The sequence below is a fragment of the Aplysia californica genome, unplaced genomic scaffold, assembly GCF_000002075.1.
Source record: "Aplysia californica isolate F4 #8 unplaced genomic scaffold, AplCal3.0 scaffold00331, whole genome shotgun sequence".
NCBI lineage: Eukaryota > Metazoa > Mollusca > Gastropoda > Aplysiida > Aplysiidae > Aplysia > Aplysia californica.
Window position 1 is genome coordinate 460,698 of NW_004797601.1, and position 15,232 is coordinate 475,929.

At 39.8% G+C, this 15,232-nt stretch overlaps 1 protein-coding gene across 4 annotated transcripts in view; it reads right to left on the reverse strand.

The window, feature by feature from the left end:
* The window catches only part of LOC101847203 (alanine--tRNA ligase, cytoplasmic), a 27,475-nt gene extending 12,243 nt beyond the window's left edge, over positions 1-15,232 (reverse strand). Inside the window, exons 1-14 of one of the 4 annotated variants that reach the window (XM_005102576.3) lie at positions 15,163-15,232; positions 13,705-13,885; positions 12,982-13,170; positions 12,110-12,255; positions 10,279-10,470; positions 9,072-9,216; positions 6,774-6,919; positions 5,875-5,983; positions 5,308-5,346; positions 3,820-3,928; positions 2,930-3,054; positions 2,134-2,278; positions 489-658; positions 66-179 (exon numbers count right to left, since the gene is read on the reverse strand). In XM_005102576.3, the coding sequence (XP_005102633.1) occupies positions 66-179; positions 489-658; positions 2,134-2,278; positions 2,930-3,054; positions 3,820-3,928; positions 5,308-5,346; positions 5,875-5,983; positions 6,774-6,919; positions 9,072-9,216; positions 10,279-10,470; positions 12,110-12,255; positions 12,982-13,170; positions 13,705-13,836 (1,761 nt within the window). In that variant the 5' untranslated portion in view covers positions 13,837-13,885; positions 15,163-15,232. The other 3 variants (XM_005102574.3, XM_005102575.3, XM_005102573.3) reach the window with 3 other exon arrangements.

The window sequence follows — 15,232 nt, forward strand, 5'->3', positions numbered from 1 at the left end:
ACCCCCCCCCCTTCCCAAAAAGCATTTAAAAATACCCAAAGGAACAAAAATACTGAGCGACTGACCTCATCAATGCCGAGTTTCACAGAGTCTCCAATCTTGAAGTTGCCTTCTGCAGTACCGATGTGCAGCACATATCCTCCACGAACTTGAACATTCTTCACTCGAAACTCGTCATCCTGTGATAGACAATTGGAAAACCAAAACCGTAATGGGTCACCTGCGCACAACACTGGTACAAGTTTTGAAAACCCAATACGTTTAAAAAAATTAACCCTGCATAGCACACGAGACAAAACCCTCCAATCACTCCAACAGCAGTGAGTTTGAGTTAAGAGAACAGAGATGGACATCAACACAATAATGGTCAAAAAGTGCATGGAAGAAGCAAGACGGAAAGAAGCAAAAGAGGGAAAGAAAAGACATGGACGTACTATTGGCGCCCTCCGACACAATTATTATTAGTAGTAGTACTATTATTATAATACCTCAGAATCAGCCTTGACAATAAAACCCTCATCGTAGATTTGACCACCTTGTTCAGCGTAAAAGCAGGTCCTGTCCAGCATGATGCCACACTCTTGTCCCGGGCTCACGGACTCCACAAATGCCTTATTGTATCTCAGACCCGTGATTTTGGCAGTGGCGGCATCAAACACTGAAAGGACACACACACGAAAACACTCAGTTCAGTACTTTTTAGAAAAAGTTTTACAGCACTTGCAACACAATAAGGTCAAAAAGTGCAGAAGATTAGAGCTTTAGTAAGAGTTTTATGGCACTTGCAACAACACAATAAGGTCATATAAAAGCTGAAGATTAGAGGTGATACAAGAGAGTAACAAACACAAAAAAGAAGGAGGGGAGGTTAAGACGATATGTTTGACTAAAAAGAAGGAGCAAACCACACTAGAGCATCCGCCAACCGCCTACAGAAGATTAGAGATCATGTTAGAAGGGAGTAACAAACACAAAAAAGTTTGTGGGGGAGATAAAGACAATATACGTTCGATAGTAAAGAAGGAACAAACCACACCAGAGCAGCCGTCAACCCCCCACTAATTCAGTCCAACATCTGCTCTTTGAATAACCTAAACAACAGGATCTCCGACAGCAACTTTTTCCTCCTGTTCCTACTACAGCCAATAACAATACCCTATACTGCAGCAATAAACAAATGTGAAAGACCACCTTTTAAAACATGGCTTAAGCCAAAGGCACATGCTGAAAGGGAACTGGATTAATAACAACAACAACAACGACAAGAACAACAGCAAAATAATTCATTTTTCAAGCAGCAACAAGCTGACAATACAGGAGGGCACCAAGCATGCCTGTGCATACAAGGACATGGTATTTTTATTTAAAACTAAGAAAACTTGAAAACAGTCTTGACTCTCTATTCATGGTTTCTCAACCCAACTCTTGACACGTTCGTATATATGTTTATCTTGGACAGGCAGCCATTATTTCATTCCTCGTGGGGCATACAGCATTGCAGTTTGTGAGGTGCATACCACTACTATTCATATTTTGTCTCTGCCAACAAACCAAAAACCATTTACAGCTTAAGTAGCTGACCTACAGATGTAACATTCTACCTGGCAGAGCTAAGAATTGAACTCACTAATTTTAAAACCATTATTTTTCTGTTGTATTTTCTTTTCTTACCCTGCCCATTTCTATCAACTAGCTCTTTTGTATTTGGTATTTCCAACTAAATGTGCCGCGTTTTAAATCTTAAAGATAACTGTTAGGGACCCCCCCCCCCCCAGAAATGCTGTTTGCTCGTAAACTTCTTTCTTGGTTATCTTTCCCCCCATTGAAATGTTACTTTATTTTGTATTTTTGTATTCTTCAAAAGTAAATTACTCATTCAAGTATAACACTAGAACCACCTAAAGTGTTTACAACAACTGATTTATATAAGTAAAAAATTGTTCAAACCATCTTAGTCCTACACTCCTCTGCTCTTTCTAGTTATATGGTCTTTACAGTGCCACCGAAAAACCTGAAAACTTGCACAAAGTCTCAAACTACGGTGGTGACATTGTCGATTCATTACTTTTTATCGCAAGTCTGACACCGAACTGCTTGACTAGGACACCTCTAGAAAAGAGGACATGAGCTTACCATAGTTGCCCTGCTCATCTGCCTGATAAGAGTATTTGAGGGAATCATCTGTGGGCGGCACCTTGCGTGTGTTCAAGTCGTTGAGCGCGTGGATGTCAAGGCCGATGAGATCTTCCTTCGTGCCACTCACACCCTGGGACATGAGCTGTTAAAGATGGAAGACACTCGTCAAATTATAACAATCTCACAGATACAGTTGAACTTGTCTGAGATGGCCCCACATCGTCGAGGAGAAAAGTGGGCATCTTACACAAGTGGACATTGTGCAGTGTCATTATAATGTTAAAAAATCGCAAGGGGGGGGGGGTGGCCATTTGTGCAGGTTCGGCTGTAATTTCTATATAGCCTGCTCCAGTATAATACAGCTCTTGGCACTTTACAATACCTTCATCTAAATAAAAAAAGACAGGTGAATGAACATGTTGTTTGGACTAACGCTAACACATGAGTAAACATTTATACTATCACAGCACAATCAATGGCATCACATTGTGAACATAAGAGTACTATGAATAAAAGGTACATACTTTCAAGATCATCATCATCATTGCCTTTCTCACCCTGCACCAGGGTATAGGCCACAAACGAACACTTTCCACCTTTCTCTATACTGGGCTAGCCTCTTGATGCTATTCCATACTTTCAAGATGGCATTTCATAATTCAAGCTCTGAGCCATCATCACCAAGTGTCAGACCTGAGACACATTGGCGAATATGAGATGCTCTCATAAAAGCTATTATATTATCCTCATCTCTGAATATGAATTTAAGTAAGGAATCCGCTCACCAACTCACCAAAGAGTGGTTTTTGGCTTCCTCGAAAGACTCCATGTCCACCCCGATTCCTTTCTCTTCCGCCATAAGCAGAGTCAAGTCCACAGGGAAACCGTACGTGTCATAAAGTCTCCACGCAATGTCACCTGCAAAAAAAAAGTGTTAATGTATGGGTTTGAACCCTTTTCCTACTGGCTGGATGTACAACACCCATCTGACCACTTTGTAAGGAGTGAACTCTGAACGCGTTCAATCCACTCTTCAGCTTCCTTGTCATCCTTAAGTTTGGTGTATTTAACGCAGTGATCAACACTATTGGGATATTCAAGATGCAGGACTTTTGAATTTAATGTCAAAATGTCAGTCCCCGAAAAGACCAAGCCAGATGGGAGAAGAGTTCAAAAACGCTCAGTCAGGAAACTTTTGGAATTTGACGTGACTTTCTTCAGAGTAAGAAAAGATATTAAAATGTTTACATTTTCACAATAAGCGCACGAAGAATCTTATTGCCCTGAAGCCATCCAATATGCCACATTTCACCACCAGTGATGAGAGGTCACACAATAAAAAAAAACATGCTCCATCAACCAAGGGTTATTGCTAGGATTATTTTCTGCGAACAGTTACCGAAGAAGTGAAGTAACGACTAACCAACCAGCATCTGTAGTGTAGCGGTTAGGTGCTTCACTATCGCATGCAGGAGACACGAGTTCCATTACCAAGTGGGGAGAAATTTTTATCAAGCATCTTGGTCTTTCTACTGGGATATTGTATCCCTCTAAACCTTGCTGGACTCGTGACAGGCAGGGTCAGAAGCCTGCCTCCTGAATAATCTAAATTGTGTCAATGAAGGCATAAAATACCTGATACAACAAAAGAAATTTTTTTAATAAAAAAGAAAAACAACTAACCAGGAAGCATTTTCCCATCAACTTTATTGATGCTCCTCTCCAATAGGCGACGTCCTCTTGACAATGTCTTCAAAAACTGAGCCTCTTCCTCGTTGATGATTTCTTTAATCTGTAAACAAGGAAAAAACAACAAGTGTAACTGTAAGTGGTCACTCTCATCATCTTGGGAGGTTGGCGAGCACTCCAGTGTGGTTGCTCCTTCCTTCCAATCAAACACCTATCGTCCTTATCTCTCCTCCTTTTCTTTGCATGTTACTCTCTAATCTTCAGCACTTACTATGACCTATTTGTATTGAAAGTGCAGTAAAGCTCTTACTAAAACTAAAATCCCATCATTATTTACATCATTTTGCACCACTTTTTTTCTCAGGTTATAAAGAACAGTCCATTTTCATCTCATTGTAAGGTATAGGACACGCCCCATCCATCACTGTGAGACTAGTATAGAGTTGGGATTCTGCCACATGAGCTGCCCCAAGCAAGAAAAATTCCAAAATATCACACTGGGGAATTGAACAAGAGTCATCCGCACCACAGTCCAGCAGGGTCCTGATAGTATAGCAAATAGCAACCCTATGTGGATAATATGAATGAAAATCTTACAGGGATTAAACTACCTGTAATCTAGCCTGCATATAGTGAACACACACATATGGTCAAACACTCACTTGTATAAATAGCAAACAGATTTTCAGGCCCTGGCTTTTTTATACACATGTACACATAATTGGTGAATTTTATACATCACAAAAGGATTTCTGCGTACTGTCGATTTCCCTGTGTGCGTGCTAAACAATATTTTTGTACATAGCAAACAGATTTTCAGGCCCTGACTTTTTTATACACATGTATTCTTTGTACTTAAGACACACAATTGCACAAAATGATTTTTGCATACTGCCGATTTCACTGTGTGCATGCTAGAGGGCATTTTTCTCGCTTTGTGACAAAATCCAGCAAACACACCCATGTTACTTGTCACGTCTCCCATAACGACAGGGGCACTCCCAATAGAGGACCTTGAGAAGAGTTTGAAAACTGACTAACATTCCTCTGCAAGTGTTGTATATCTAAGTTTAAAATGTAGATGCCTCCAACAACACAATTTAGATTATTTAGGAGGCGAGCTTCCGTCCCAGTCGTCAGGAAAAATCCGGGCTGACAGGGATACAACATCCCGGTAAAAAGACTGAGACAGTCGATAAAAATGTATCCCCACTCAGGAATCAAAGTCGAGTCTCTTGTGTAAAACAACAAAGCGCCTAACAACTACACCGCAGACACTGGTGAAGTAATGTATACAATCATCTTTTCACCACGAAACTAGAAAACGTATCCACTACAGGTTGTATGCTAGTGAGAGAGGCATAAAAATTGACTGTTTGAAAATCTATGTTGTAGTGACATTATTAAACCAGCCTTTAGCAATCGGCTCATTTGCTCAAAAATATAAAATCTATCTAAGGAAAAACATTTATTCTCCATTACCTCTTGAGGGTCTTTCTTCACTTCAGGAAAAGCATCTCCCTGAAAAAAAAAAAATGAATTACAATCAAGACAAATTTTTACATTCTACGGTTATGATTAGACATAATCACGATATATAGACAGCTTTAACAATCTTCCAACACTAACAAATACTTTTCTGGAACTTGTACTTAAAAAATCAAAGCTGTTTTTAGATAACAAAATAGCTTCTATCATGTATATCCATGGTAGGTCTGCCACAAGCTCTGTAAGATTTCAGCACTGATTTAATTTCATCCTACCTTTTTTTAAACGTTGGTGCTTTTTACGCCCACATTGTCACATTTACATCATTTAGAAAGCAGACTTCTGTCCCTGCCTGTCAGGCTAAGAGAGATACAATGTCCAAGCTGAAAGATCGAGATACTCGACAAAAATTTCTCCCCACTCCAGAATCGAACTCAGGTCTTTTATGTACCACAGCAAAGTGCCCAACTGCTACACCACAGACGCTGGTTCAAACTTTCAGAGCTGATCTAATTTCATTCAAGGCATGAGGCACAAAGCATAAATTTGTAACTGACTCACCAGTAACTCCACCACTGTGTCCACCAATGAAGCAAACATCCCAGGCTTTGCATTCAGTTTTTCTGTGGCGTACCGAACTGCACGGCGCAAAATCCTCCTCAGAACATAACTGTAAATCAGAAAATATTTTCATGAAAAGTAAGGGAAATGTCTAGTGTCTCAAACAGTTCGTCCAGTCACTAAACATCTTTTAACACTTATACTGTGTCTTCTTCTTTATTCAAAGACAATTAGGTCATATGAGTGAGGAAGGTTAGAAGTATTACTAGAGAGTGAACATACAAAGAAAAGAAGGAGGCCATATAAGAATGATAGATGTTTGTTAAGAAAGGAGTAAATCACATTCTGAGCACCAGCCACACAAAAGTTTATTTGCTTATTTATATAGTTAGGAAGCCCTGAAGAGTCACACAACTTCACAACATGTGCACCTCTGAAGCAGGTACATTACATAAGGTAGTGCAGTCGTCTCCACTAAAAAGCCCTGTCACTAAAGGTAAAAACAAACATTAAAAAATTCTTTTTCGAAATGACAAACTCTCAGAAAGCCAGGCAGCTGCATAAATCATGCAGAACTTGGAGAGGAGTTACAGAAAATGATGTACAGAAAAGTGGGAAGACGTGGAATAGGAATAACATCAAGAGGCTGACCCTGGATAGGGAAAGATGGAAAGTGTTTGTCCTTGGCCGATGCCCTGATCCAGGGTGAGAAAGACATTGATGATGATGATGATGATTTTTTTTGTTTCCTTAATGGGCGATGTGGACTCCACTCGAAGAGCGAGGCTCTTTTTCGGCTCCATTGTCAATATGATGATGATGATGATGATGATGATGATGATGATAATGGTCATGATTTACGATACGAGAGACTCGTAGAAAACAAAGTGGGTCCCTACCCTCTGCCAGAGTTATCGGGTCGTCCGCCGTCAGCCAGCGTGACGGTGATGGTCCGAGCGTGGTCCGCCAGGACCCTGTAGGCCATGTCCACACCGTCCTTGTCTGCAGCCCCGATCCGGCCTTGGTAGTCCGGGCAACCAGTCGCCTGCCGCAAGAGAAAGTCTGCTTAGATCCAAAGTTACATTAACAAGCATATCATCCTTGCATTAGCATAATGGCAGAACTCTGAGATGTGCCAAAATGCAACTAGCCTTTTATTTTGTTTTTGTGGTACTGTCTATCTTTTGGTAAAACCAAAACAAAAATTCGCTGCCAGTCACAATAGAGACATGTGTGGCAAGTTTTGTTATTATTAGATGATTAAATAGTCAGTCAAACATTTTTTCTTCATTTATTTCAAAAGCAGCAAAAATGAGACATGTCATTTTGCTAGCCCAGAGACAATATTTGTGTCATTATATAGCAATGCTAATCGGGCTTCCGTGCGCGGCGATAATTTGGTCCCTGTTTGCGGGTGAAGTTTTGGACTGGGTTGGAACATTAGCGAGTAACTTTCTCGAGCTTGTTCTGCGCTATTTCGGGACCAATGTGAATGAAACTTGGAAACCAATCAGAAAATAGGGCAAACTAACGATATGTGGAAGTTGAAGTTCGTATACATAAATTAATCCATACTTTTGGAGTCGGAACACTTTCATATCAGGTACACCGAAAACTATAAGGAGTTTGATATTCGACACGAGATGGTAAGAGATCTATCTTTCCTCAACAGTGTGCTAAGATTTGAACCTTCTGTGTCAAGTAGTTGTTTAGAATCTATCATAAATGCACTACTACTCCCCTGTCCAAAGCGGCATCGCACGGAGACCGGCCATTTTCCCCTCACTCTCTCGGCAAATGTATGTGACCTACAAATCCTTGCATGACTATTCCGAGCCCATTCATTGGTCATTTGAAATAGGCGCGCATCCAGTTGTTTTTCTCTCTGTTCCCCAGTAACATCGTAATGGGGATATTCCGAGGCAAGATTTCTCGGGGTGTTCGCGTCTCAATGGGAAAAAAGGGTTTTTAATTGAACAGTTAGATTGAATTAAATTATATTTTATGGTTGGCATAGTCTAAAGTCATCACAGAAAGCTTTGCCATCATTAAATCATGCTGCCAACATAATATTCTTAAATATTCCATGTTGTGATACGATGCTATAAATAAAATGCTCTCATCCTGACACCCCTTTTTCGCAAAATTGGAATATGTGCACCAAAATTTTAATTATAACAAAATAACTACGAAATGGTCAGTTAATCTGACTGCAGAAATGATTACTCCACTCAAAAACACATTGGGTAGTCAAGCTTCTCTCAAACACTCCAATTAATTACTTAGATATCGTCGATTTTCTTACAGAATCTGCTACTGCTTGGTCCACTTTTAGGAGTATTTTCCTACATATGTGGGTCATCCATATCTTGCCAACCTTTACAACCCCATAACTTTTTTATTTATTAACTGATTCTTAAAATTCAAAAAGCATAATTCTTAGAATTGAAAACTCTTTCTTGTGTACCGAATAAAAAAGGATCAAGCGAAAAATTCAATTTTCATTTGCATTGCTACACTATATCATGTAGACCTAGATTATATCCATGAATATCCTTGTTGTGCATGAAAGTTGCACACATTTAATGCTATTGTAAGCTACTCATATGTCTTATAAAGCACACTGATTTTTTTTCTTAATGTAGGTGTTTTTACACCCCCATTGACACAATTTAGACAATTCAGGAGGCGGGGTTTCAATTCTACCAGATAGGGCCAGCCTGGGCTGAGAGGGAAACAACATCTCAGAAGACAGGGGGGAAGAAGAATACCCACAGTTCCTGTTTAGGACTTGCTAAATAAGTATAGCTGCTAACTCTTCACAACCAAAAAAACAGATTCTACCTATGCCGCTGATGAAGAAGGTAGATATTGACCAGGTAACACCCCTCCCCCCTCCCCCCAAACCTTTCTCCCACACTTTTCTGCATTCAATAAATACAAGCTATTTTCAAAGTAGACCTGAATCAAGGGATATCCTCAATTGACTTGTGGGCTTCGTTCTCATATTTTCCAGCATTGGCAAACCCATGAGGAGCAATACTACAAAAAGTACAATATGTATTTTCCTATACGAACACAGACAGTATTTGGTTCAACTAACAGAGACCCTTCCCCCACCCACAAAGTATCCAACTTGCATTAGAGCAGACACATGAATTCAGAGAAAAAGAAGTGCGATTGTTCTTTAACTTTACCTTTTGAATTGCCTCAAACAGAGGCACAAACACATCCGTGTCATAGTTGGAAGGTTTATCCTGAACCACAGACACCATCCTCTCAAATCCCATACCGCAGTCGATGTGTTTGCGGGGAAGGGTTTTCAAAGAGCCATCGGTTTCTCTGTAAAATGAAAGGAAACAATATTTGATTCAATTTGGCAAAAGGTAGTATAAAGAATTTTGAAACATTAACAAATTGGAAGTGTGTCAAAGCACAGTCAAACCTGCTTCAACTGTCACCTGTACAAGAAAGACAATCACCTGTACAAGAAAGACAATCACCTGTACAAACAACCAAGTGAAAATGGTGACAAGGTATAAGTTTAAACGCCGCTATTAACAAAGTTAGGCTATTTAAGAGGCAGGACCTTCCGAGTTTAAAGTCCATCTCCGAAAGGACGGAACCAAATGAGAAATTTGTATAAAGTGCCTTTCTCAAGGACACAACGTCGGACCGAGCTGACAATTATGAGTCCGGTAGCATAACCATCAGGCCATCGACGCCACCCTTTCACTTTTACCTTACCCTTGTGTTTTTACTATATCGTAATGACGACACTTCCAAGATGTCCACATGCCCACCATAACCCCTTTTCTCCTCTACACTGGGTCTCTGACAATTTTGACTGTATTATTAATGTATTATTAATGTGTAAAAATTCGCAAGTAGTTGTTTTTTTTAAATCTGAACATAATGCTTCTGTTATAAAATATAGTCGAACTAGTCCAAGGCGACCAATCATCCACTCTCGAGGAGAAAAGTGGTCATCTTAAACAGGTGATCTTCTTGACCAGTGTCATTACGAATGGACAAAAACACATAGAGGAAATAGGTCGAGGTCATTTGTACAGGCCATTGTCTTGGACAAGTAGTGGATAGAACAAGTTTGACTGTAAATACTGTGTCAGGACAAATCAGTGCCCAACTGACTTGTTTGGGTATGTGGATAGGTATTTTATTAAGTGTTTGAGGCCATTGGACCACATCACATGAAGCATACTAATTTTACAAATAAGAGAGACCTCTGTGAATTATGCATGACATAAATATCAAATAGCATGTTTTAAATGTTTTGTATTATGAAACGAAGTATCCAAAATAAAACAGTCCAGTTTGCCCAAATACCTTTTCTCATGGGCTAACCATTGCATATTTTTACCACTGGGTTGAGTTTAAACTGACCTGTTATACTGAATAAACACAAGATTCCAGATCTCCAGAACATCTGGATCGTCCATATTGACCAGTTCCTTGGCATTGCGTCCACCGATACGGTCATAGTGAATCTCGGAGCACGGTCCACATGGTCCAGTCTCTCCCATTTCCCAGAAGTTGTCTCCCATGTCAAAAGGAAGCACCTTCTCCGGATCAACTCTAAAAACACAAGAATAGGTTTCTCTGTATAAGTTTAAGTTTTAGACCCAACCAGACAGAAAAAACATTTCTAAGTCAAACCACCCCTGGTTTTTTTCTTAAAGTATAGTAAGAGTTTTACGTTAGCATTTGATTCAATTTATAACACGAGAATTTTATGCTTTATCTTGAACAAAAGTATTCTCATTACTCCCAGGTCAAAGAGTAATCCCCTTTAATAGTGATAAAATCCATCAAAATGTAAAGTAAAAACCCCACAAACATTATTCCACTACGGTAAGATTTTTACTGCTCCAGCACTTACACAAGGTCATACGAACACGCCATAAAAATTACTGAAGTTGATTAATTGTTACCGTTTTTTACGTCCCCATTAAAACAAATTGGATCAACTATGAAGCGGGCCCCTCCGATCCAGGATCTATGAGATACTGTATCCCGGCGAGATGTTCAGACATTTATTAATACAGAAAGTGTTCAGTTAGTCTTACTTTTACTTTTTCCAGCCCCCGTACCTTATTGTGTTGAGGGGAGAAATAAACGTCTTTCTCTTGATGTGGCATTGTATTTTGCATGGTAATACAGTAGTCTCCCCCTAAACGCACGATGCTCGGGAGGGCTCTTCAGCGTGTGTTTATACGGAGCGTGCGTTTACATGAACCTTTGCAAAGGGAGGAAGGGACGCAGTCATTTCATTGTCTTGATATTCTAGTGACCTCCCTATGGGGTGAAGGTCACTTTTTAATTTTTGCCGATAATGTGACGACACGTGACTGTTTTGTGAAGGATCTACAAAGGCGTTGATTGGGGGGGGGGTAGAAAGACAGCCTCAAAGTAAATTAATGTAATGAATATGCACTATAAAACGTCGGGAACAGCTAAGAGGCAACTGTTGGAGATAGTCATAGAGACGACGGCGCGGCCACGTGGCTTTCCAAGCGACCACCCGCTGACCGTAAATTCACGGACGACTTCAGAATCATAGATCTCTACATTCAGAGAATCATTTCTCTTGTGATTCGTTGAACAAGTACGATATAAGAATATATAAGTTCTTCGAGCGCAACTGATTAGGCTTACTTGGCTAATATTAAACCCTATTGAGGCCTATCTAGTGCTTTCTGCATTCACGCGTTATGCGAACTCCTTGGTCTAACTCACAGAATTCTGTGGTCTAACTAAACATTACACCACACGCAGTCACCCAAATACTAGTCAGAAATCTTCTCTCAAAGATGCATTTCCAGTGACCAATCAAAAAACAGTTTGTTTTTTTAAATTTCCCCTTCTCAAGCTTAATCTGTCAGCGTGTTCCGCGGATCGGAGCGTGCGTTTAGAGGGAGTGACCGTGCGTTTGTATGTCTAAATTACATAGTAAAAAACCCGTCTGATGACGAAAACGTGCATTTGAGCGGAGCGTGCTTTTGTATGGCGTGCGTTTAGGCGGAGACTACTGTATTGTTTTTGTCCTATGTTTCGTTATTCTTACCCCCCTCTATCCATCTTTTCTTGAGCCTGCCTCTTTCTCTGCCTAATGGATCTCTGGCTGTATGCTCTCGCTGCTGTTATGTCTTGACAGCTTAGTAAGTAGTAAAGTTAATTCTAAAGCAATGTTCAAAAAGTAATTTGACTGGCTTACCCTAGCTTAATCCATATATCTCTGGCTTCGTTGTCAGGTTCAAGTCCAGCTTTTTCATTCCCTCCAAAGTAGGTTACATACAAACGAGAATTGTCAAGCTTCAGGCGGTCAACAAGAAACTCATATGCCCAGGTGCAAATCTCTTTCTGAAAAAACACATTCAAAATCAAATAATCTTACTGGACTTTCTTAGGCAAACAAATTCAGCAACAAAACAAATCAAGCAACAAGCTAAAGTTGCAGAAGTATTTCACATAATTTTTTTACCCAAAGTGCAAACTGACAAGATTTTTCGATAACTTCCCCTTCTTTGGTATGTGTCCACACAACTTTTCAACATGACAATCAGACATGACACAGTACATCTTTTAGTTTTAGTAAGTGTTTTATGGCACTTGCAACACAATAAGATCACATAAATGCCGAAGATTAGAGGTGCTATACAAGAGAGTAACAAACAGAAAAAAGACGGAGGAGAGATAGGGATCATAGATGCTTAATAGGAGAGAAGGAGCAAACCACACCAGAATACCCACCAACCACCCGCACAGTACATTGTTAGTTTCAGTTAAAAGAATCACATCAACAAAATAATGGTTATTCGGAGAATGCAAAAAAACAAAACCAAGACAAACAGAAACAAAAGAGGGGTAGTAAAGAAGAAAAACCTAACAGTGGCACCCTCCAACATCTACTCAATGCCAACCACAAGTCCAAACAAACTGCCAGCAGCATAGACACAGAGATAAACAGAGGAAATAAGAAAAAAAACGACTGACAGGCAAATACAGTGGAGTCACTTAAACTGAAAATCCTGATAAACATAAAAACCGAAAGAAAAGAAAATCCATGATGATGATGATGACTGATACCTTGTAGTAATCCCCAAAAGACCAGTTTCCCAACATTTCAAAGAACGTGTGGTGGTAGACGTCTTTGCCCACATCATCCAGGTCGTTGTGCTTGCCTCCAGCTCTCACACATTTCTGAGTGTTGGCGACTCGCACATACTTGGCCATGTCACTGTTGGGATCCACAACTCCCAGGAAAATTGGCTTAAACTGTGGACATAAACATTGATACAGTAATATTAAAAGATACAAAATACAGTCAAAACTGTCCAAGACAGTCACCTGTTGTTATGGTGAAAAGTGTTTATCTTATACCGGTGGACATCTTGGACACAGCCATTTTATAATATCTTTTAAAACGCAAGGAAAGAAGTGCGAAGTGGTCATTTTAACTGAGGGGGGGGGGGGGTAGTTTGATAGTCGGGGGAAAGATGTACTGGGGGGGGAATATTATGAAGTATTTCGGTCTTTCTGCTGGGATGTTGTATCGCTTTCAACCCAGGTTGGTCCTGACAGGCCTGCCTCCTAAATGTTGTAAATTGTGTTGATGGGGGCGTAAAAACACCTATATTCATATTTAAACCTGAGAGACTGTAGAAAAATTACAGCCAGGAGTGTCACCAGGAGGGGTTGCACTTCCTGTTGGTGGGACAACCCTGACCTTATTCCATGGCCTGCTTGGGTTTGGGAGGATTAGCTCTATAGAATCTAGCTCTACAGCATCAACAATACTAAAATATGTACCTGATTCATCCCGGCATTTGCAAACAGCAGTGTGGGATCATCATGAGGAATGGTGGACGAAGAGTGAACATATTGATGTTCCTTCTCCTTGAAAAAGTTGATAAAAGCATCACGGACCTCTGAACTTTTCATGATTGTTGTAGTAACTGAGTTTCACTGTGTCTCGTTGGTGCCAAATTCACTGAAAAATGTGAAGAAATTTTTTAATTACATGATTGCATTTATTGATCAAATATTCAAACATTTTCAACAAAATTTGCACATCACTCATCACTCAAACAGTTTCACGATACCATCTTCGGTTTTTTGTATTTCAGCGAATTGCATCTAACTTGAGAAAAGGTTCAAAGTAATCACTCACAACAGAATAATATTTGCAGGAAAACTAGACGATGTAAACAATACAGAATGTCAACACGTATGCGTGATAGCAAAGTTTAGTCTATTGCAGACTACTTCAAAATTGGGCACATCTGCATTTATACACACACGCGATTTATTATAATTTATCCTTTTTTTTTCAAGCATACTCGTTCGTACCTCTGGTTGGGACCGCAACCACCCAAGTCCAAACTTTTTCACCATGACTAAATTTATGCCTACTACACATGAAAACGAGGACCCCAAAAAAAGAGCATGCAACTGGTTGACAAAATTCCATTGCCACATTGACTTATCAGACTCACTTGGAAAAGGCAAGAAGTACACACATGAAGACAGTATCAAATGGCACAGATCATAGATTGGGAGAAAGCAAGATACAGTATCATTCAAGATTTTCTTTTCTTGCTTGTGACATGTGATTGCTAGAGGAATTATTATTGAGAAAATTAATTTTAAAATTATAGACTGAGTAAAATCTAGATAGATCTTTAGATCTAAATCTAGACTTCTAGATCTAGATATCTAGATCTAGTAATGATTTTGTTCAGTGTACATCCTCCTTTCAAACTCAAACATAATTAGATTTCTACATGACTGGCCAAGTAGACTGGGCTGAATAATATGGATGGTAGAAATTATTCATCACCTTTTGTAAGCCTATTTTTTTCCACCTTATTTCATGAACATCTAAAGATCACTGTAGGGTATCATCATAACACATTGTTTCTTTGTAATTATACGACTTTCGCTTACTTGTAGACTAGGGATCTAGTTTAGCACCAGCTGAGTAATATTCTTATTTAGTTCCGTGCTGATGCAAGACTTCGCCAACACTAACAGTAGGCTAACACTAGCCTACTAACAGCAGTGACTGCTACGACTACGAGGCACGAGGACTCGGTCTCTGATGGTGACAGTGCTGAGGAAACAGCGGGAAAGTTTTCATTAAACGTAAAGCTTACGGGGAAGAAGGCAAACTACTGGAAACAAAAATTTAACCGAGGAAAGATAAAAAGCTAGTTATAACCAGAAGCCTACCAACAACAAAAACTGCCAGCCCACAACACTACTCACAACCGGTTCACACACAACACGACACGAGTTCAAGCAGTTGAACTTGCTGTGCTATCTCATAGACGGTGTC